The 18173-nt window shown below is 54.3% G+C and overlaps 1 protein-coding gene across 1 annotated transcript; it reads left to right on the forward strand.

Moving 5' to 3' along the window:
- Positions 1–1873: 1873 nt before the first annotated feature.
- On the forward strand, positions 1874–6416 carry LOC144677649 (uncharacterized; the record flags this gene model as incomplete). Its single annotated transcript, XM_078537683.1, has 3 exons — positions 1874–1947; positions 2671–5360; positions 5515–6416. Coding segments are annotated over 3 exons (2773 nt in total), but the record flags the coding sequence as incomplete, so codon positions are not given.
- Positions 6417–18173: the final 11757 nt, after the last annotated feature.

An 18173-nucleotide genomic window follows, 5' to 3' on the forward strand; every position in this document is an offset into this window, starting at 1 on the left:
CACATCACCCCTGTACACACACTTCCACATCACCCTGTATACACACACTTCCACATCACCCCTGTATACACACACACTTCCTCATCACCCCTGTACACACACACTTCCACATCACCCCTGTATACACACACACTTCTTCATCACCCCTGTACACACTTCCTCATCACCCCTGTACACACACACTTCCACATCACCCCTGTACACACACTTCCACATCACCCCTGTACACACACTTCCACATCACCCCTGTGTACACACACTTCCACATCACCCCTGTACACACACTTCCACATCACCCCTGTACACACACTTCCACATCACCCCTGTGTACACACACTTCCACATCACCCCTGTACACACACTTCCACATCACCCCTGTACACACACTTCCACATCACCCCTGTGTACACACACTTCCACATCACCCCTGTGTACACACACTTCCACATCGCCCCTGTACACACACTTCCACATCACCTTGTGTACACACACACTTCCACATCACCCCTGTATACACACACTTCCACATCACCCCTGTATACACACACTTCCACATCACCCCTGTACACACACTTCCACATCACCCCTGTATACAGACTTCCACATTACCCCTGTACACACACACTTCCACATCACCCCTGTGTACACACACATCCACATCACCCTGTACACACACACTTCCACATCACCCCTGTACACACACACTTCCACATCACCCCTGTATACACACACTTCCACATCACCCCTGTACACACACTTCCACATCACCCCTGTACACACACTTCCACATCACCCCTGTGTACACACACTTCCACATCACCCCTGTATACACACACACTTCCACATCACCCCTGTACACACACTTCCACATCACCCTGTGTACACACACACTTCCACATCACCCCTGTACACACACTTCCACATCACCCCTGTACACACACTTCCACATCACCCCTGTGTACACACACTTCCACATCACCCCTGTATACACACACACTTCCACATCACCCCTGTACACACACTTCCACATCACCCTGTGTACACACACACTTCCACATCACCCCTGTACACACACACTTCCACATCACCCCTGTGTACACACACACTTCCACATCACCCCTGTATACACACACTTCCACATCACCCCTGTACACACACTTCCACATCACCCCTGTATACACACACTTCCACAACTCACCGTCGAGATGTATGACCGACATAATTCATTTCAGGTTCTTTCTAACACACACACAGACACACAGACACACACACACACAGACACACACACACACAGACACACACACACACACACACACAGACACACACACACACACACACACAGACACAGACACACACACACACACAGACACAGACACACACACACACACACAGACACACACACACACACACACAGACACACACACACACACACACACACACAGACACACACACACACACACAGACACACACACACAGACACACACACAGACACAGACACACACACACACAGACACAGAGAGAGACGCACACACACACACACACACACACACACACACACACAGACACACACACACACACACACACAGACACACACACACACACACAGACACACACACACACAGACACACACACAGACACAGACACACACACACACAGACACAGAGAGAGACGCACACACACACACACACACATGCACAGGCAGACACACATTAAGACTCAGACACACATGCATATACACACACACACTCAGACCCACATGCTCAGACACTCAGACACACGAGCAGACACACACATACATATGCAGTTGTGAGCAGCCAAGTAGACAAAGCACAATTAAAGTTTTGAGTTTGATTGTTCTTCTTTGATATTATAGAGCCCTGCTGGACGCTGAGACTGGGAGAATACAACCCCCAGCGGTGACTTTGGGACTGTCAGAGTCTCACAGAGGTAAGGGCAACTTACTACACTTCACCGGACTGACAGACAACCTCGAGTATTTATTTTTTACTATCTGCTACACAGGGAGCCTCTCACTGTGTTTGATCATGGCCATTCAGCCCATTGTACCCATGCTGGCTCTTTGAAAGATCCATCCAGTTAGTCCTGCTTCCCCCTCCCTCTTTCGCCCCATCGCCCCGAATTTTTCCCCTTCGAGTATTTATCCGATTCCCCTTTTTGAAAGTTCCTATTGAATCTGCTTCCACCGCCCTTTCAGGCAGCGCCTTCCAGATCACAACAACTCGCTGTGTAAAAAAAAAACAAATTCTCCTCCTCCCCGCCTCTGGTTCTTTCCCCGATTCTCTTCAATCTGTGTCCCCCTCTGGTTACCGACCCTCCTGCCCAGTGGAAACAGTTTCTCCTCATTTACTCTGTCCAAACCCCCTTCCTGATTCCAAACACCTCAATTCAATCTCCCCCTTAACCTTCTCCGCTCCGAGGAGAACAATCCCAGCTTCTCCCGGTCTCGTGTGGAGCAGAAGCTCCAGCCAGCAGGGAGAAGAGGGGCTGAATGGCCTGGTTGTGTGCTGTGAATGCTTGTTGCCGGTGTGGGGTTGGGTGGAGGGGGGGGTGTGGGGTGGTGGGTCAGGCGGGTTGTCATTCTTAACACCTGCCAGAAGCCCCCGCCGCCCAATGGGCGCACTGACCTCTTCCTCCCTGGGTCCTTTGCAGATGCCAGGCTGGGCCGGGAGTGGAGTGGGCCACGAGGAAGCAAGGCAGCCGCCTTCACGGAGAGGACCTGGCACCCGTGGACGATCTGGGACGGAGTCGGGGTTGCCACGGGGCAGCGGGCAGCCTCGCGCCCGGGGATGGAGGCTCCGGCCTACGCGTCGGGAGACCAGCGTCCACCCGGGGCCGGCATCTCGGAGGCAAAGGTCGGCGCCCGCGGCTTGGGTGGGGCACCGGCCCTGAGCTACGAGGGGAGCCCCATTGTGGAAGGCACGGCGGCGCCCCCAAGGGAGGGGGCTGAGAGGTCCCTGGCGGAGGCTGGTCCCCGAGCGGGCAAAGAGACCGAGGGGCAAGGAGCAGAAGGGGAGGGTGAGCTCCAAGAGGAAAGGCAGCTCTACGGAGACGCGAAGGGAGATGTGACGGAGCCGGAGGAACCAGAGGACCAGGTTGATCTAGTCATGGAGGCAATACTGCTCAACGACACCCACCGGGAGCCTCTGGGCGATGAGGAGCCCCTGACCAAAGGCGCCGAGGAGGGTCTCGTGGTTGAGGAGGAGGAGGAGGAACGCCGGGAACGCCTGACGGAGGGGAAGCCCCTGGGCGCCTTCAACCCGGAGTTCGGCCTAGAGGTCCCCGAGCTACCGGCCGCGGACGCGGGCGAGGCAATCGAGCGGGTGGAGGGTCGAGGGCCGGAGGAGCCACAGGTCAACGGGGACGTGGAGGAGCCCTCGGAGGGGGAGGCGAATCCAGAAGCCGGGGTTGTGAAGCACAGCAGCCCGGGGAGCGGGGAAGTGCCGGGAGGAGACTCGCCCCCGGACGTTCCGGAGGCGGAGAACGGGAACGACACAGAAACCAAGGAGAATGTGAGGAAGAACTGGTCAGAGCAGCCAGGGGAAGAGAAAGATCCCGCGTCCCCAAACCCACCACCCAACGGCACAACTGGGGATCGCACGGCAGATGAACGCCTGAGTGAGGGGCTTAAGGGACCCACCGAGGGGGACCAAACACCAGAGGTGTTGGAGGGACCAACAGATGCAGTGCCGGAGAGGACACTGTCCAGTGATAAGGCTCAGGAGTCAGTGCCTGGGCCGGAGAGCCAAGAGGCAGAGGTCAAGGAGTCAGGGACACCGGAGGGAATCGATCCCGAATCGGGGAAGGAGTTTTTGACTGACGCCAGTGAGGAACATTCAACAGAAGACAGGTCCCAGACAGTCAGGGAGCCCCAAGCGAGGGGCACGGAGGAGGGCGCGTTGGGCGAGGACACCTCCAAGGTAACATCAGAGGACCAGGCTGATCTAGTCATGGAGGCAATACTGCTCGACAACACCCACCGGGAGCCTCTGGGTGACGAGGAGCCCCTGACCGAAGGCGCCGAGGAGGGTCTCGTGGTTGAGGAGGAGGAGGAAGAACGCCGGGAATGCCTGACGGACGGGAAGCCCCTGGGCGCCTTCAACCCGGAGTTCGGCCTAGAGGTAGCTGAGCTCCCCTTTGACTCAACGCCAGAGGACAGGCTGCTCGGTGACGGGGCCGGGGAGAACATTCTAGAAGAGTCAGACCAAGGGAAGGCCGGGGAACTAACAGGGGAGGAGATTCCAGCGCTGGGGACTCCCCTGTCAACCGAAGGCCAGGCGACAGAGGAGGCTGAAGGTGAGGTACCCGACGTCCGGACTGACCCAGAAGTGGAGCAGGGTCGGGAGGCCGATCTGGGGTCAGATGTGAACCAGCTCATCGAGGAAGCCAAGGAGGACGCGGTAGCCAAAGCCGATTCCGAGGGGATGGAAGGAGCTGATGGAGGGACGGAGGGACGCGAGGCCGAAGAGGGTCCAGAAGAGCCCGAGGGGAAGGCGGGCGCGGAGCCCGTGAAACCGCTGCCCTGCGACAACGAGGGGCACACGGCCCATGGCGAGGTTCTGGTGTCCGAGGGGGTACAGCAGCTCCTGGCAGAGACGGAGCAACACCACGGGGCTAGCGAGGAACCCGCGACGGACAGGGAGATGCCCCGGGGCAAGTCCGAAGGGGCACTCGAGGCAGTGTTGCCCGTTAACCCGCCTGAGGAGAATGTGGAAGGAGAGAAGCCCTCGAGCGTCCCGGGAGAAGAGGAACAGGGGGCAGGCGCGCCGGAAGGAGAGGAGGGAATTAAAGAGAATTTGGCAGAGACCGAGGAGCTGGAGAATTCGGCACAGCAGAACATTTCCCAGATCGAGGGGGAGAAGGGTGAGACCTTCGAGAGAACGGAAAGCCTCGGACTGGGGGCAGGATGTCCCGGGGATCCCATCCAGGAGCGTGCAACGGATCAGGAGACATCTCAGGCAGAAGGACCCGGACACCAGGTAACCGAGGGTGAAGACCCGGGGACGGCGGCGAGACACTCGGACGGAGTGGGACACGGGAGAGAAGAGGAGCCGTCCCAGATCGCTGAGGGGCTGGTCGACCAGGAGGCGGAGGAGAGGCTTCCTTACGACCCAAAGCAGAGCCAAGCGAGAGAAGACACCACATTCCTGACAGCGGGTCAGGAGGTCGATCTGGGGTCAGAGGTGGACCAACCCATCGAGGAAGACAAGGAGGATGCGGTAGCCGAAGATGATTCCGAGGGGACGAAAGGCTCCCCAGCGGGGCAGTTGCTTGGTGAGGCGGCTAAGGGATGTGCAACTGATGAGGAACCCCCAACGTCAGAGGGAAGGGGCGACCCAGCGGTGGTAAAGGGGCATTCAGAAGAAGATTCAGAACATGCGACAGACAAAGATTCATCAGAGGGAAGGGGCGACCCAGCGGTGGTAAAGGGGCATTCAGAAGAAGATTCAGAACATGCGACAGACAAAGATTCATCAGAGGCAAGGGGCGACCCAGCGGTGGTAAAGGGGCATTCAGAAGAAGATTCAGAACATGCGACAGACAAAGATTCATCAGAGGGAAGGGGCGACCCAGCGGTGGTAAAGGGGCATTCAGAAGAAGATTCAGAACATGCGACAGACAAAGATTCATCAGAGGCAAGGGGCGACCCAGCGGTGGTAAAGGGGCATTCAGAAGAAGATTCAGAACATGCGACAGACAAAGATTCATCAGAGGGAAGGGGCGACCCAGCGGTGGTAAAGGGGCATTCAGAAGAAGATTCAGAACATGCGACAGACAAAGATTCATCAGAGGCAAGGGGCGACCCAGCGGTGGTAAAGGGGCATTCAGAAGAAGATTCAGAACATGCGACAGACAAAGATTCATCAGAGGGAAGGGGCGACCCAACGGTGGTAAAGGGGCATTCAGAAGAAGATTCAGAACATGCGACAGACAAAGATTCATCAGAGGGAAGGGGCGACCCAACGGTGGTAAAGGGGCATTCAGAAGAAGATTCAGAACATGCGACAGACAAAGATTCATCAGAGGGAAGGGGTGACCCAACGGTGGTAAAGGGGCATTCAGAAGAAGATTCAGAACATGCGACAGACAAAGATTCATCAGAGGGAAGGGGCGACCCAACGGTGGTAAAGGGGCATTCAGAAGAAGATTCAGAACATGCGACAAACAAAGATTCATCAGAGGCAAGGGGCGACCCAGCGGTGGTAAAGGGGCATTCAGAAGAAGATTCAGAACATGCGACAGACAAAGATTCATCAGAGGGAAGGGGTGACCCAACGGTGGTAAAGGGGCATTCAGAAGAAGATTCAGAACATGCGACAGACAAAGATTCATCAGAGGGAAGGGGCGACCCAGCGGTGGTAAAGGGGCATTCAGAAGAAGATTCAGAACATGCGACAAACAAAGATTCATCAGAGGCAAGGGGCGACCCAGCGGTGGTAAAGGGGCATTCAGAAGAAGATTCAGAACATGCGACAGACAAAGATTCATCAGAGGGAAGGGGCGACCCAGCGGTGGTAAAGGGGCATTCAGAAGAAGATTCAGAACATGCGACAGACAAAGATTCATCAGAGGCAAGGGGCGACCCAACGGTGGTAAAGGGGCATTCAGAAGAAGATTCAGAACATGCGACAGACAAAGATTCATCAGAGGGAAGGGGCGACCCAGCGGTGGTAAAGGGGCATTCAGAAGAAGATTCAGAACATGCGACAGACAAAGATTCATCAGAGGGAAGGGGCGACCCAGCGGTGGTAAAGGGGCATTCAGAAGAAGATTCAGAACATGCGACAAACAAAGATTCATCAGAGGCAAGGGGCGACCCAGCGGTGGTAAAGGGGCATTCAGAAGAAGATTCAGAACATGCGACAGACAAAGATTCATCAGAGGGAAGGGGCGACCCAGCGGTGGTAAAGGGGCATTCAGAAGAAGATTCAGAACATGCGACAGACAAAGATTCATCAGAGGCAAGGGGCAACCCAGCGGTTGTAAAGGGGCATTCAGAAGAAGATTCAGAACATGCGACAGACAAAGATTCATCAGAGGGAAGGGGCGACCCAGCGGTGGTAAAGGGGCATTCAGAAGAAGATTCAGAACATGCGACAGACAAAGATTCATCAGAGGGAAGGGGCGACCCAACGGTGGTAAAGGGGCATTCAGAAGAAGATTCAGAACATGCGACAGACAAAGATTCATCAGAGGGAAGGGGCGACCCAACGGTGGTAAAGGGGCATTCAGAAGAAGATTCAGAACATGCGACAGACAAAGATTCATCAGAGGGAAGGGGCGACCCAACGGTGGTAAAGGGGCATTCAGAAGAAGATTCAGAACATGCGACAGACAAAGATTCATCAGAGGGAAGGGGCGACCCAGCGGTGGTAAAGGGGCATTCAGAAGAAGATTCGGAACATGCGACAGACAAAGATTCATCAGAGGGAAGGGGCGACCCAGCGGTGGTAAAGAGGCATTCAGAAGAAGATTCAGAACATGCGACAGACAAAGATTCATCAGAGGGAAGGGGCGACCCAGCGGTGGTAAAGGGGCATTCAGAAGAAGATTCAGAACATGCGACAGACAAAGATTCATCAGAGGGAAGGGGCGACCCAGCGGTGGTAAAGGGGCATTCAGAAGAAGATTCAGAACATGCAACAGACAAAGATTCATCAGAGGGAAGGGGCGACCCAGCGGTGGTAAAGGGGCATTCAGAAGAAGATTCAGAACATGCGACAGACAAAGATTCATCAGAGGGAAGGGGCGACCCAGCGGTGGTAAAGGGGCATTCAGAAGAAGATTCAGAACATGCGACAGACCAAGATTCATCAGTGGGGAAGGTTCCAGAGGAAATTCCGATCAGTGACCCGGCCGGTGAAGAGGAGAAGGCTCGGATGGAGGAAGAGGTACCCGAGGCCCCTGCCAAAGAGGATGGCCTAGAGCCAGGACAGGGGCAGGTCTTGGGAGGAGCTGAGGAAGACAAGGCAGAAACGGAGCGGCTGGAGATAGCTGAGGAAGCGACGAGCCAAGCAATAGAGACGGAACCAGCCAGTGACGTGAGTCAGGAGCAGACGGCAGGAGAAACAATTCCGATCCCTGAAGAAAAGGATGACCGAGATCCTACTGAAGACCAACCCGAGCAGCAAAGTCAACAGCCTGCGGCTGAAGACGAGGAAGGTCAAACGTCCGAGTTAAATACCGAAGCAGGGTCGGGTGTGGGACCACTCCAAGACACCCCTCAGGAGGATGTGACAGAAAAGACAACTGGAGGGTTGCAAGGTCTCCCGACAGAAAGGGGGCTCTCCAGCGGAACGACTGAAGGAGACCAGAGGCTGGCACTAAGTGAAGAAGAATTGGAGCTGAAAAAGGGACAACACAATGAAGAACGCGTGGCGGAGGGCGAGATCGCAGACGTGAGCCAGGAAACGCTGCTTAGTGAGGGGACTGAGAGACCCACCACTGAAGAAAATCCGTGGATAAGCGAGGGAATGGAAAATCCAGGGACAGAGGAGGGTCAACCGATCGAAGAAACTGAGGAGTGTATCCAGGAAGACAGGAAAGCAGAGAGCGACGAAAGGAAGGCTGCAGCAAATGGCGATGATGAAGACGATGAGGTGAAGACTGCAAGCCCAGTAGAGGAGTTGGATCCGGCTGAAGACAAAGTAACACACGACTTGGAAGAGGCACAAGACGAAGGGGAGAATGTGCACCAGAGTCTCGCAAGATCCCAGTCAGATCCTTGTGGAGATATGGAAAAGGGACGGGACCCACCATTGGATGAAAGGCAGGAGGTAGAGGAAGAGAGGCCTTCTTCACCTTTCGTAGCTGAGAACAGAGAGAGGAGGACAGGAGGAGAAGAATCTCTGACCTCTCCAGCTGCCCAGACCCTGAATGAAGATCAGTTGGCAGAAGAGCTGCAGAGCCAAAGTCTTCTTGAGCGTGAAGAGTTGACCCAAGGGCCAGAGGGAGCTGGTGGGAGTGCAGAAGTGGATCAAGAAGACGGTCTCAAAGGTCCACAAGAGGTCCTAATAGAAGCTCGGGACATCGGGAGCCAATCGTTGGCCGAGTGTCCAGGAGACGTGTCCCCGTCGCGCGAGTGTCTTTCCGAAGGCGGGACAACATCCGGAGGTGTTCCTCTCCGTGAAGATACGACTCCTCGGGAAGATATATGTTCAGAGTCGAGCGTGAACGCTGAGGACGTTGCCGTTAGGGAGCAACAAACGGGGGCCACGGAAGAAGGGACAGATCACCCGGCGGGACTACTCATCGGGGACGCTGACCATGACAAATCAGACTTCCCGATAATCTCGGATGTTGGGGATCACCAGGCGGAGCCAGGGGAGAGCGTGGTCCCCCCCAGCTCCGACAGGGAGGGCGCTTCTACTGGGGGTGCAGCCTCTGGACCGGGGGACGACGGGCCCGTTGACCAGCAGGAGGCCGACGACGAAAGCCTGGCTAAAATGGCGGAGGGCGCCCGGGCCCCAGCGACGGCCGACGCTTCCGAAGGCGCGGCGCCGAGCGGGAAGGCAGACGGACAGCCCGCGCCGCTGGCCGTGGATCTCTCCGCAGCCCCTGACGACGGAGGGTCGCCGGACAGTTCCCAAGCGCAGGAGCCCTCCGCCGCGGCCTTGGGCGGACACGGGGAGAATTTGGAACCACTCCTGCCGGGAACCCCGCGGCAAGAGACCAGCGACGGCGCAGAGGTGCCGGACGGAGAGAAAGCGCAGACCGCGGAAGGGATGGGGGAAGAACGTCAATCTCTGAGCTCCGAGGCCCACACGTTGGCGAGTCCAGAGCTGGGCGGAGATCCCGATCAGGGCCCCAGAGAGGAAAAGGGCAGCCAAGCCATTGACGTGGACACTTCTTACCACACTGAAGCTGCGAGGGGTGAGCTAGCAACATCAGCACCCCAAGAAGCAGAGCTCGTTCAAAGCACAAGTCCCCAGGAGGCTGAAGCCTCCCAAGGTAGGCCGAGAGAGGAAGCAGAGAGGGACTCGCTCGACCAAAGCCAGTTGGGTCCTTTCAATAGGAGCGGTGCGGATCCGGACGGTGACCCGGTGTTAGGCACGGCGGGGATTGCACGTCACGACGATGAGGTCAAGGTGCCAGATGAGCCCGCAAGGGTCTTCGGGGAAGCCGTTCTCCGCCTGCCCCGGGATCTTGGCGAGGAGCTCGACAGCGGCAGCGGCAAAGCCGACCGTGTCGGCGACGCCCTGGGCTCGACGGCGGGATCCCCCGGCACGCAGCCCGGCCCGGACGACGTCGAGGACGAAGAACTGCGCCAGATGGACGCCTCGCAGCGCATCTTTCCGGAGATCGGGGGCAAGGGGGTTGCTGATCCCGCGCCGCCCTCGGGGCTGGTGGCCCCCTCTCGAGAGGCCGAGGCGCAAGGCCTCAAGGCCCACCAGCCGGCCATCGCCTTGCCCTCCAAAGACCATCCCCACAAGCTGAACGGGCTACAAGGAGGGGACGAGGGAAGCCCCAGGAAAGGAGAAGGCCCGGCGGTGCAAACGATAGCCGCCGCCTATCACTACTGGTCCTCAGAAGACGAATAGGCCCGTGGAGCCGTCGCCACGGTGATGATTGGCAGAGGGGCACCGACACGACTCTTGACATCCTCAGGCACGAGAGGGCAGAGTTCAGGGCGCTTGGGGGTGGGGGGGGGGGGAGGCGGGGGGGCATCGATAACCCCAGCAAGGATTGAACTGAGCCAACACCTTCTGGCCGTCCACCAGGCCGCTCCAAAAAAATTGAGCCTGCCGTTCGCCTAGGCCCCGCTCAGGGTGGGGCGGGGGTGGGGGGGTGGGGGGGGAGGCCCGGGCCTAGGGTCCAGGCCTCGGATGGACCAGGCCTGCTTCGGCCCTCCCCCCACCCCCCACCCCCTCTTTGAGGCTTCCGGGCCCGTGGGCCAGGATGTCCCCAGGAGGGGGCCCAGCGTTATCGATCGGCCTCCCGGCGGCCCGGCCAGTCCAAGCCCTGGGCCCCCTCAGCGGTGCCCCCTCAGTGACGTGAACCCCTCCGAATCGTGCGGCGCGATTGATTCTGCATGTCAACGACGATAGACGTTAGCAATTGTGTGTGGACTGGGCAAAAAAGGTACCGATTTCCTACAGGGAGCCTCGGAGAGACAGCCAGACCCGGGATTCGGGACTCCCATCTCCCGAAGGAAGGGACGACATCTCCGCATCTTTGTTTTTTTTTTAAATTAAACGCAGTGTTTAGCGTGAATGTAAAACTCTTTAGTTTCAGGGATTTAATAAACGGACAGAAAAAAAAACCAATCACCCAGTGATTCGCCTCTTCCAACTTTTAACACTCAGGTCGCGTCGCCGACTCCAATAGCGGCTTGCATTTCTATAGCGCCTTTAACGCGGTAGACGCACCCCCCCTGCCCTCCGAGGTGTATCTCAGCAGCACCCAACAGAAAGCGTCTGAACCCCACCCCCGAGTCACACGGGGAGGTATTAAGGGCCGGTGACCCAGGAGGTGAGGGGTCACAACAGATCGGCTTTAAGGAGCATCGAAAATGAGCAGAGAGAGAGAGACAGAGACAGACAGAGAGAGAGAGAGGGAGGGAGGTGGAGAGGTTGAGGGAGGGAATTCCAGAGCTCAGGGCCCCCCAGGCAGCTGAAGGCACGGCCACCAATGGCGGAGCGATGGGAATCGGGGGATGCGCAAGAGGCCGGGATTGAGGGAGCGCAGAGATCTCGGAGGGGTTGTAGGGGCTGGAGGAGGTTACAGAGATAGGGAGGGGTGTAGGGGGCTGGAGGAGGTTACAGAGATAGGGAGGGGTGTAGGGGCTGGAGGAGGTTACAGAGATAGGGAGGGGTGTAGGGGCTGGAGGAGGTTACAGAGATAGGGAGGGGTGTAGGGGCTGGAGGAGGTTACAGAGATAGGGAGGGGTGTAGGTGCTAGAGTAGGTTACAGGGATAGGGAGGGGGTGTAGGGGCTGGAGGAGGTTACAGAGATAGGGAGGGGGTGTAGGGGCTGGAGGAGGTTACAGAGATAGGAAGGGGTGTAGGGGCTGGAGGAGGAGGTTACAGAGATAGGGAGGGGTTGTAGGGGCTGGAGGAGGTTACAGAGACAGGGAGGGGGTATAGGGGCTGGAGGAGATGGGGCTGTGTTTGGGGTTATCCAGGAAGGATATGAGATGCCGACAATGCAGGAGGTGACAGAGACGTGTCTCAGGACATGAGTGTGTGAAGCTTGAGTGGGGGTGGGCTTAGCTTTGCAATGCCCCCAAAGCCGAATAGCCCCTAAAACACACCCAGTGTCTATAAACCACACCCAACCTCTATGAACCCAAACCAGTCTCTGTAAACCACACCAAGTGTCTATAAACCAGACCTAGTGTTTATAAACCACACACAGTGTCTATACACCAGACCCGGTGTCTATAAACCACACCCAGTGTCTATAAAACAGACCCAGTGTCTATAAACCAGACCCAGTGTCTATAAACCAGACCCAGTGTCTATAAACCACACCCAGTGTCTATAAACCAGACCCAGTGTTTATAAACCACACACAGTGTCTATAAACCAGACCCGGTGTCTATAAACCACAGCCAGTGTCTATAAAACAGACCCAGTGTCTATAAACCAGACCCAGTGTCTATAAATCGCACCCAGTCTCTATAAAACAGACCCAGTGTCTATAAACCAGACCTAGTGTTTATAAACCACACACAATGTCTATAAACCACACCCAGTGTCTATAAAACAGACCCAGTGTCTATAAACCACACCCAGTGTCTATAAAACAGACCCAGTGTCTATAAACCAGACCTAGTGTTTATAAACCACACACAGTGTCTATAAAACAGACCCAGTCTCTATAAACCACACCCAGGCCAGGATTTGTACATTGTCAGATGGGCGAACCCGTCTGCCATCACGAGCCCGTCTGCAGTTTTGAACCCGTCTGCAGTTGTGAACCCATCTGCCATCCCAAACCCGTCTGCCGTCCCGAATTCGTCTGCCATCTTGAACCCGTCTGCCACCGCAAATCCGTCTGCCATCCCAAACCCGTCTGCAGTCGTGAACCCGTCTGCCATCCCAAACCCGTCTGCCGTCCCGAATTCATATGCCATTGTGAACCCATCGGCCACCATGAACCCGTCTGCTGTCCCGAACCCGTCTGCCTTCCAGAACCCGTCTGCCTTCCAGAACCCGTCTGCCTTCCAGAACCCGTCTGCCACTGTGAACCCATCTTCAGTCGCAAACCCGTCTGCCATCTCAAACTAATCTGCATTCGCGAACCCATCTGCCGTTCCTAACCCATCTTCAGTCGCGAATCCGTCTGCCGTCCTGAACCCATCTGCCATCACCAACCTGTCTGCAGTTGTGAACCCGTCTCCCACCGCCAACCCTCCTGCCGTCCCGAACCCGTCTGCAGTCGCGAACCCGTCTGCAGTCGCGAACCCGTCTGCCGTCCCGAACCCGTCTGCAGTCGCGAACCCGTCTGCAGTCGCGAACCCATCTGCCGTCCCAAACCCATCTGCAGTCGCGAACCCGTCTGCTGTCCCGAACCCGTCTGCAGTTGCGAACCCGTCTGCCGTCCCGAACCCGTCTGCCGTCCCGAAAGCGTCTGCTGTCCAGAACCCGTCTGCCTTCCAGAACCCGTCTGCCTTCCAGAACCTGTCTGCCACTGTGAACCCATCTTCAGTCGCAAACCCGTCTGCCATCTCAAACTAATCTGCATTCGCGAACTCGTCTGCCGTCACCAACACGTCTGCAGTTGCGAACCCGTCTGCCGTTCCTAACCCATCTTCAGTCACGAACCCGTCTGCCGTCCCGAACCCGTCTGCAGTTGCGAACCCGTCTGCCGTCCCGAACCCGTCTGCAGTTGCGAACCCGTCTGCAGTTGCGAACCCGTCTGCCGTCCCGAACCCGTCTGCCGTCCCGAAAGCATCTGCCGTCCCGAACCCGTCTGCCACCACGAATCCGTCTGCCGTCCCAAACCCGTCTGCAGTCGTGAACCCGTCTGCCATCCCGAACCTGTCTGCCGTCATGATCCCGTCTGCCGTCCCGAACCCGTCTGCCGTCCCGAACCCGTCTGCCGTTCCGAACCCGTCTACAGCCGCGAACCCATCTACAGTCGCGAACCTGTCTGCCATCGTGATCGGACCCCAATATCGATTTCACACTGGCCACCAACTAGCGGCCAGACAGTGTGAAGCGTGTGGCCGGGGTGGGTGTGGCAGGAGGACAAGCGCTGACGTTCACACATGCGCCCGAGTTTCCCACAGTGAAAGTTCCCTGAGGCACAGAATCTGCCTCAGGAAGCTGAAGATTTATCACATTAAACATAAAAAAGTTAGCGACATTAAAAACATGCCCCCCATGAGAGGGACATGTTAGAAATGAAATGCCCAACTTCATCACTCGTCATTTTACAATGGAGCAGGTCGGGCACACGCCCACCCTCTCAACGCAACATTCTCCCCCTGTCTCTATAAACCACACCCAGTGTCTATAAACCAAACCCAGTGTCTGTAAACCACATCCAATGTCTATGAACCACACCCAGAGTCTATAACCCACACCCAGTGTCTATAAACCACACCCAGTATCTATAATCCACACCCAATGTCTATAAACCACACACAGTGTCTATAAACCACACCCAGTGTCTATAAACCACACCCAGTGTCTATAATCCACACCCAGAGTCTATAAACTACACCCAGTGTCTATAAACCACACCCAGTGTCTATAAACCACACCCAGTGTCTATAAAACACACCCTCTGTCTATAAATCACACCGAGAATCTATAACCCACACCCAGTGTCTATAAACCACACCCAGTGTCTATAAACCACACCTAGTGTCTATAAACCACACCCAGTGTCTATAAACCACACCCTCTGTCAATAAATCACACCCAGTGTCTATAAACCACACCCAGTGTCTATAAACCACACACTCTGCCTATAAACCACACCCAGAGTCTATAACCCACACCCAGTGTCTATAAACCACACCCAGAGCCTATAATCCATACCCAGAGTCTATAAACCACACCCAGCATCTATAAACCACACCCAGTGTCTATAAAACGCACCCAGTGTCTATAAACCACATCCAGTGTCTATCAACCACATCCAGTGTCTATAAACCACATCCAGTGTCTATAAACCACACCCTCTGTCTATAAACCACACCCCGTGTCTATAAACCACACCCAGTGTCTATAAAACACACCCTCTGTCTATAAACCACACCCAGAGACTATAAACCACACCCAGTGTCTATAAACCACACCCAGTGTCTATAAACCACACCCTCTGTCTATAAATCACACCCAGTGTCTATAAACCACACCCAGTGTCTATAAACCACACCCAGTGTCTATAAACCACACCCAGAGTCTATAACGCACACCCAGTGTCTATAAACAACACCGAGAGTCTATAATCCATACCCAGAGTCTATAAAGCACACCCAGCGCCTATAAACCACACCCAGTGTCTATAAACCGCACCCAGTGACTATAAACCACATCCAGTGTCAATCAACCACACCCAGTGTCTATAAACCACATCCAGTGTCTATAAACCACACCCTCCGTCTATAAACCACACCCTGTGTCTATAAACCAGACCCAGTGTCTATAAACCACACCCAGAGTCGATAAACCACACCCAGAGTCTATAAACCACACCCAGAGTCTATAAACCACACCCAGAGTCTATAATACACACCCAGAGTCTATAACCCACACCCATTGTCTATAAACCACACCCAGAGTCTATAAACCACACCCAGTGTCTATAAACCACACCCAGAGTCTATAAACAACACCCAGTGTCCATAAACCACACCCAGTGTCTATAAACCACACCCAGTGTCTATAAACCACACCCAGAGTCTATGACCCACAACCAGTGTCTATAAACCACAACCAGAGTCTATAATCCATACCAAGAGTCTATAAATCACACCCAGTGTCTATAAACCACACCCAGTGTCTATAAACCAGACCCAGAGTCTATAAACCACTCCCAGAGTCTATGAACCACACCCAGAGTCTATAAACCACACCCAGTGTCTATAAAACACACCCAGTGTCTATAAACCACACCCAGAGTCTATAAACCACACCCAATGTCTATAATCACACCCAGTGTCTATAAACCACACCCAGAGTCTATAAACCACACCCAGTGACTATAAAACACACACACAGAGTCTATAAACCACACCCAGAGACTATAAACCACACCCAGAGTCTATAAACCACACCCAGAGTCTATAAACCACACCCACTGCCTATAAACCACACCCAGAGTCTATAAACCACACCCAGCGTCTATAAACCACACCCAGAGTCTATAAACCACACCCAGTGAATATAAACCACACCCAGTGAATATAAACAACATCCAGTGTCTATAAACCACACCCACTGCCTATAAACCACACCCAGAGTCTATAAACCACACCCAGTGTCTATAAACCACACCCACTGCCTATAAACCACACCCAGAGTCTATAAACCACACCCAGAGTCTATAAACCACACCCAGTGTCGATAAACCACACCCAGTGTCAATAAACCACACCCAGTGTCTATAAATCACACCCAGTGTCTCTAAACCACACCCAGTGTCTATAAACCACACCCAGTGTCTATAAACCACACCCTCGGCCTATAAACCACACCCAGAGTCTATAACCCACACCCAGTGTCTATAAACCACACCCAGAGTCTATAATCCATACCCAGAGTCTATAAACCACATCCAGCGTCTATAAACCACACCCAGTGTCTATAAACCGCATCCAGTGTCTATAAACCACACCCAGTGTCTACAAAGCACATCCAGTGTCTATAAACCACACCCTCTGTCTATAAACCACACCCAGTGTCTATAAACCACACCCAGAGTCTATAAACCACACCCAGAGTCTATGAACCACACCCAGAGTCTATAAACCACACCCTCGGCCTAAAAACCACACCCAGAGTGTATAACCCACACTCAGTGTCTATAAACCACACCCAGAGTCTATAATCCATACCCAAAGTCTATAAACCACATCCAGCGTCTATAAACCACACCCAGTGTCTATAAACCGCATCCAGTGTCTATAAACCACACCCAGTGTCTACAAAGCACATCCACTGTCTATAAACCACACCCTCTGTCTATAAACCACACCCAGTGTCTATAAACCACACCCAGAGTCTATAAACCACACCCAGAGGCTATGAACCACACCCAGAGTCTATAAACCACACCCAGAGTCTATAAAGCACACCCAGTGTCTATAAAGCACACCCAGTGTCTATAAAACACACCCAGAGTCAATAAACCACACCCAGAGTCTATAACCCACACCCAGAGTCTATAAACAACACCCAGTGTCTATAAAACACACCCAGAGTTTATAAACCACACTCAGTGTCTATAAACTACAGCCAGAGTCTATAAACCACACCCAGTGTCTATAAACCACACCCAGAGTCTATAAACCACACCCAGTGTCTATAAACCACACCCAGTGTCTATAAACCACACCCAGAGTCTATAAACCACACCCAGTGTCTATAAAACACACACACAGAGTCTATAAACCTCACCCAGAGTCTATAAACCACACCCAGAGTCTATAAACCACACCCAGAGCCTATAAACCACACCGAGAGTCTATAAACCACACCCAGAGTCTATAAACCACACCCAGAGTCTATAAACCACACCCAGTGTCTATAAACCACACCCAGTGTCTATAACCCACACCCAGTGAATATAAACCACACCCAGAGTCTATAAACCACACCCAGTGTCTATAAACCACACCCAGTGTCTATAAACCACACCCAGTCAATATAAACCACACCCAGTGTCTATAAACCACACCCAGTGTCTATAAACCACACCCAGTGCCTATAAACCACACCCAGAGTCTATAACCCACACCCAGTGTCTATAAACCACACCCAGTATCTATAATCCACACACAATGTCTATAAACCACACACAGTGTCTATAAACCACACCCAGTGTCTATAAACCACACCCAGTGACTATAATCCACACCCAGAGTCTATAAACCACACCCAGTGTCTATAAACCACACCCAGTGTCTATAAACCACACCCAGTGTTTATAAAACACACCCTCTGTCTTTAAACCACACCCAGATTCTATAACCCACA

Source organism: Cetorhinus maximus, unplaced genomic scaffold, assembly GCF_964194155.1.
Source record: "Cetorhinus maximus unplaced genomic scaffold, sCetMax3.hap1.1 HAP1_SCAFFOLD_2805, whole genome shotgun sequence".
Lineage (NCBI taxonomy): Eukaryota > Metazoa > Chordata > Chondrichthyes > Lamniformes > Cetorhinidae > Cetorhinus > Cetorhinus maximus.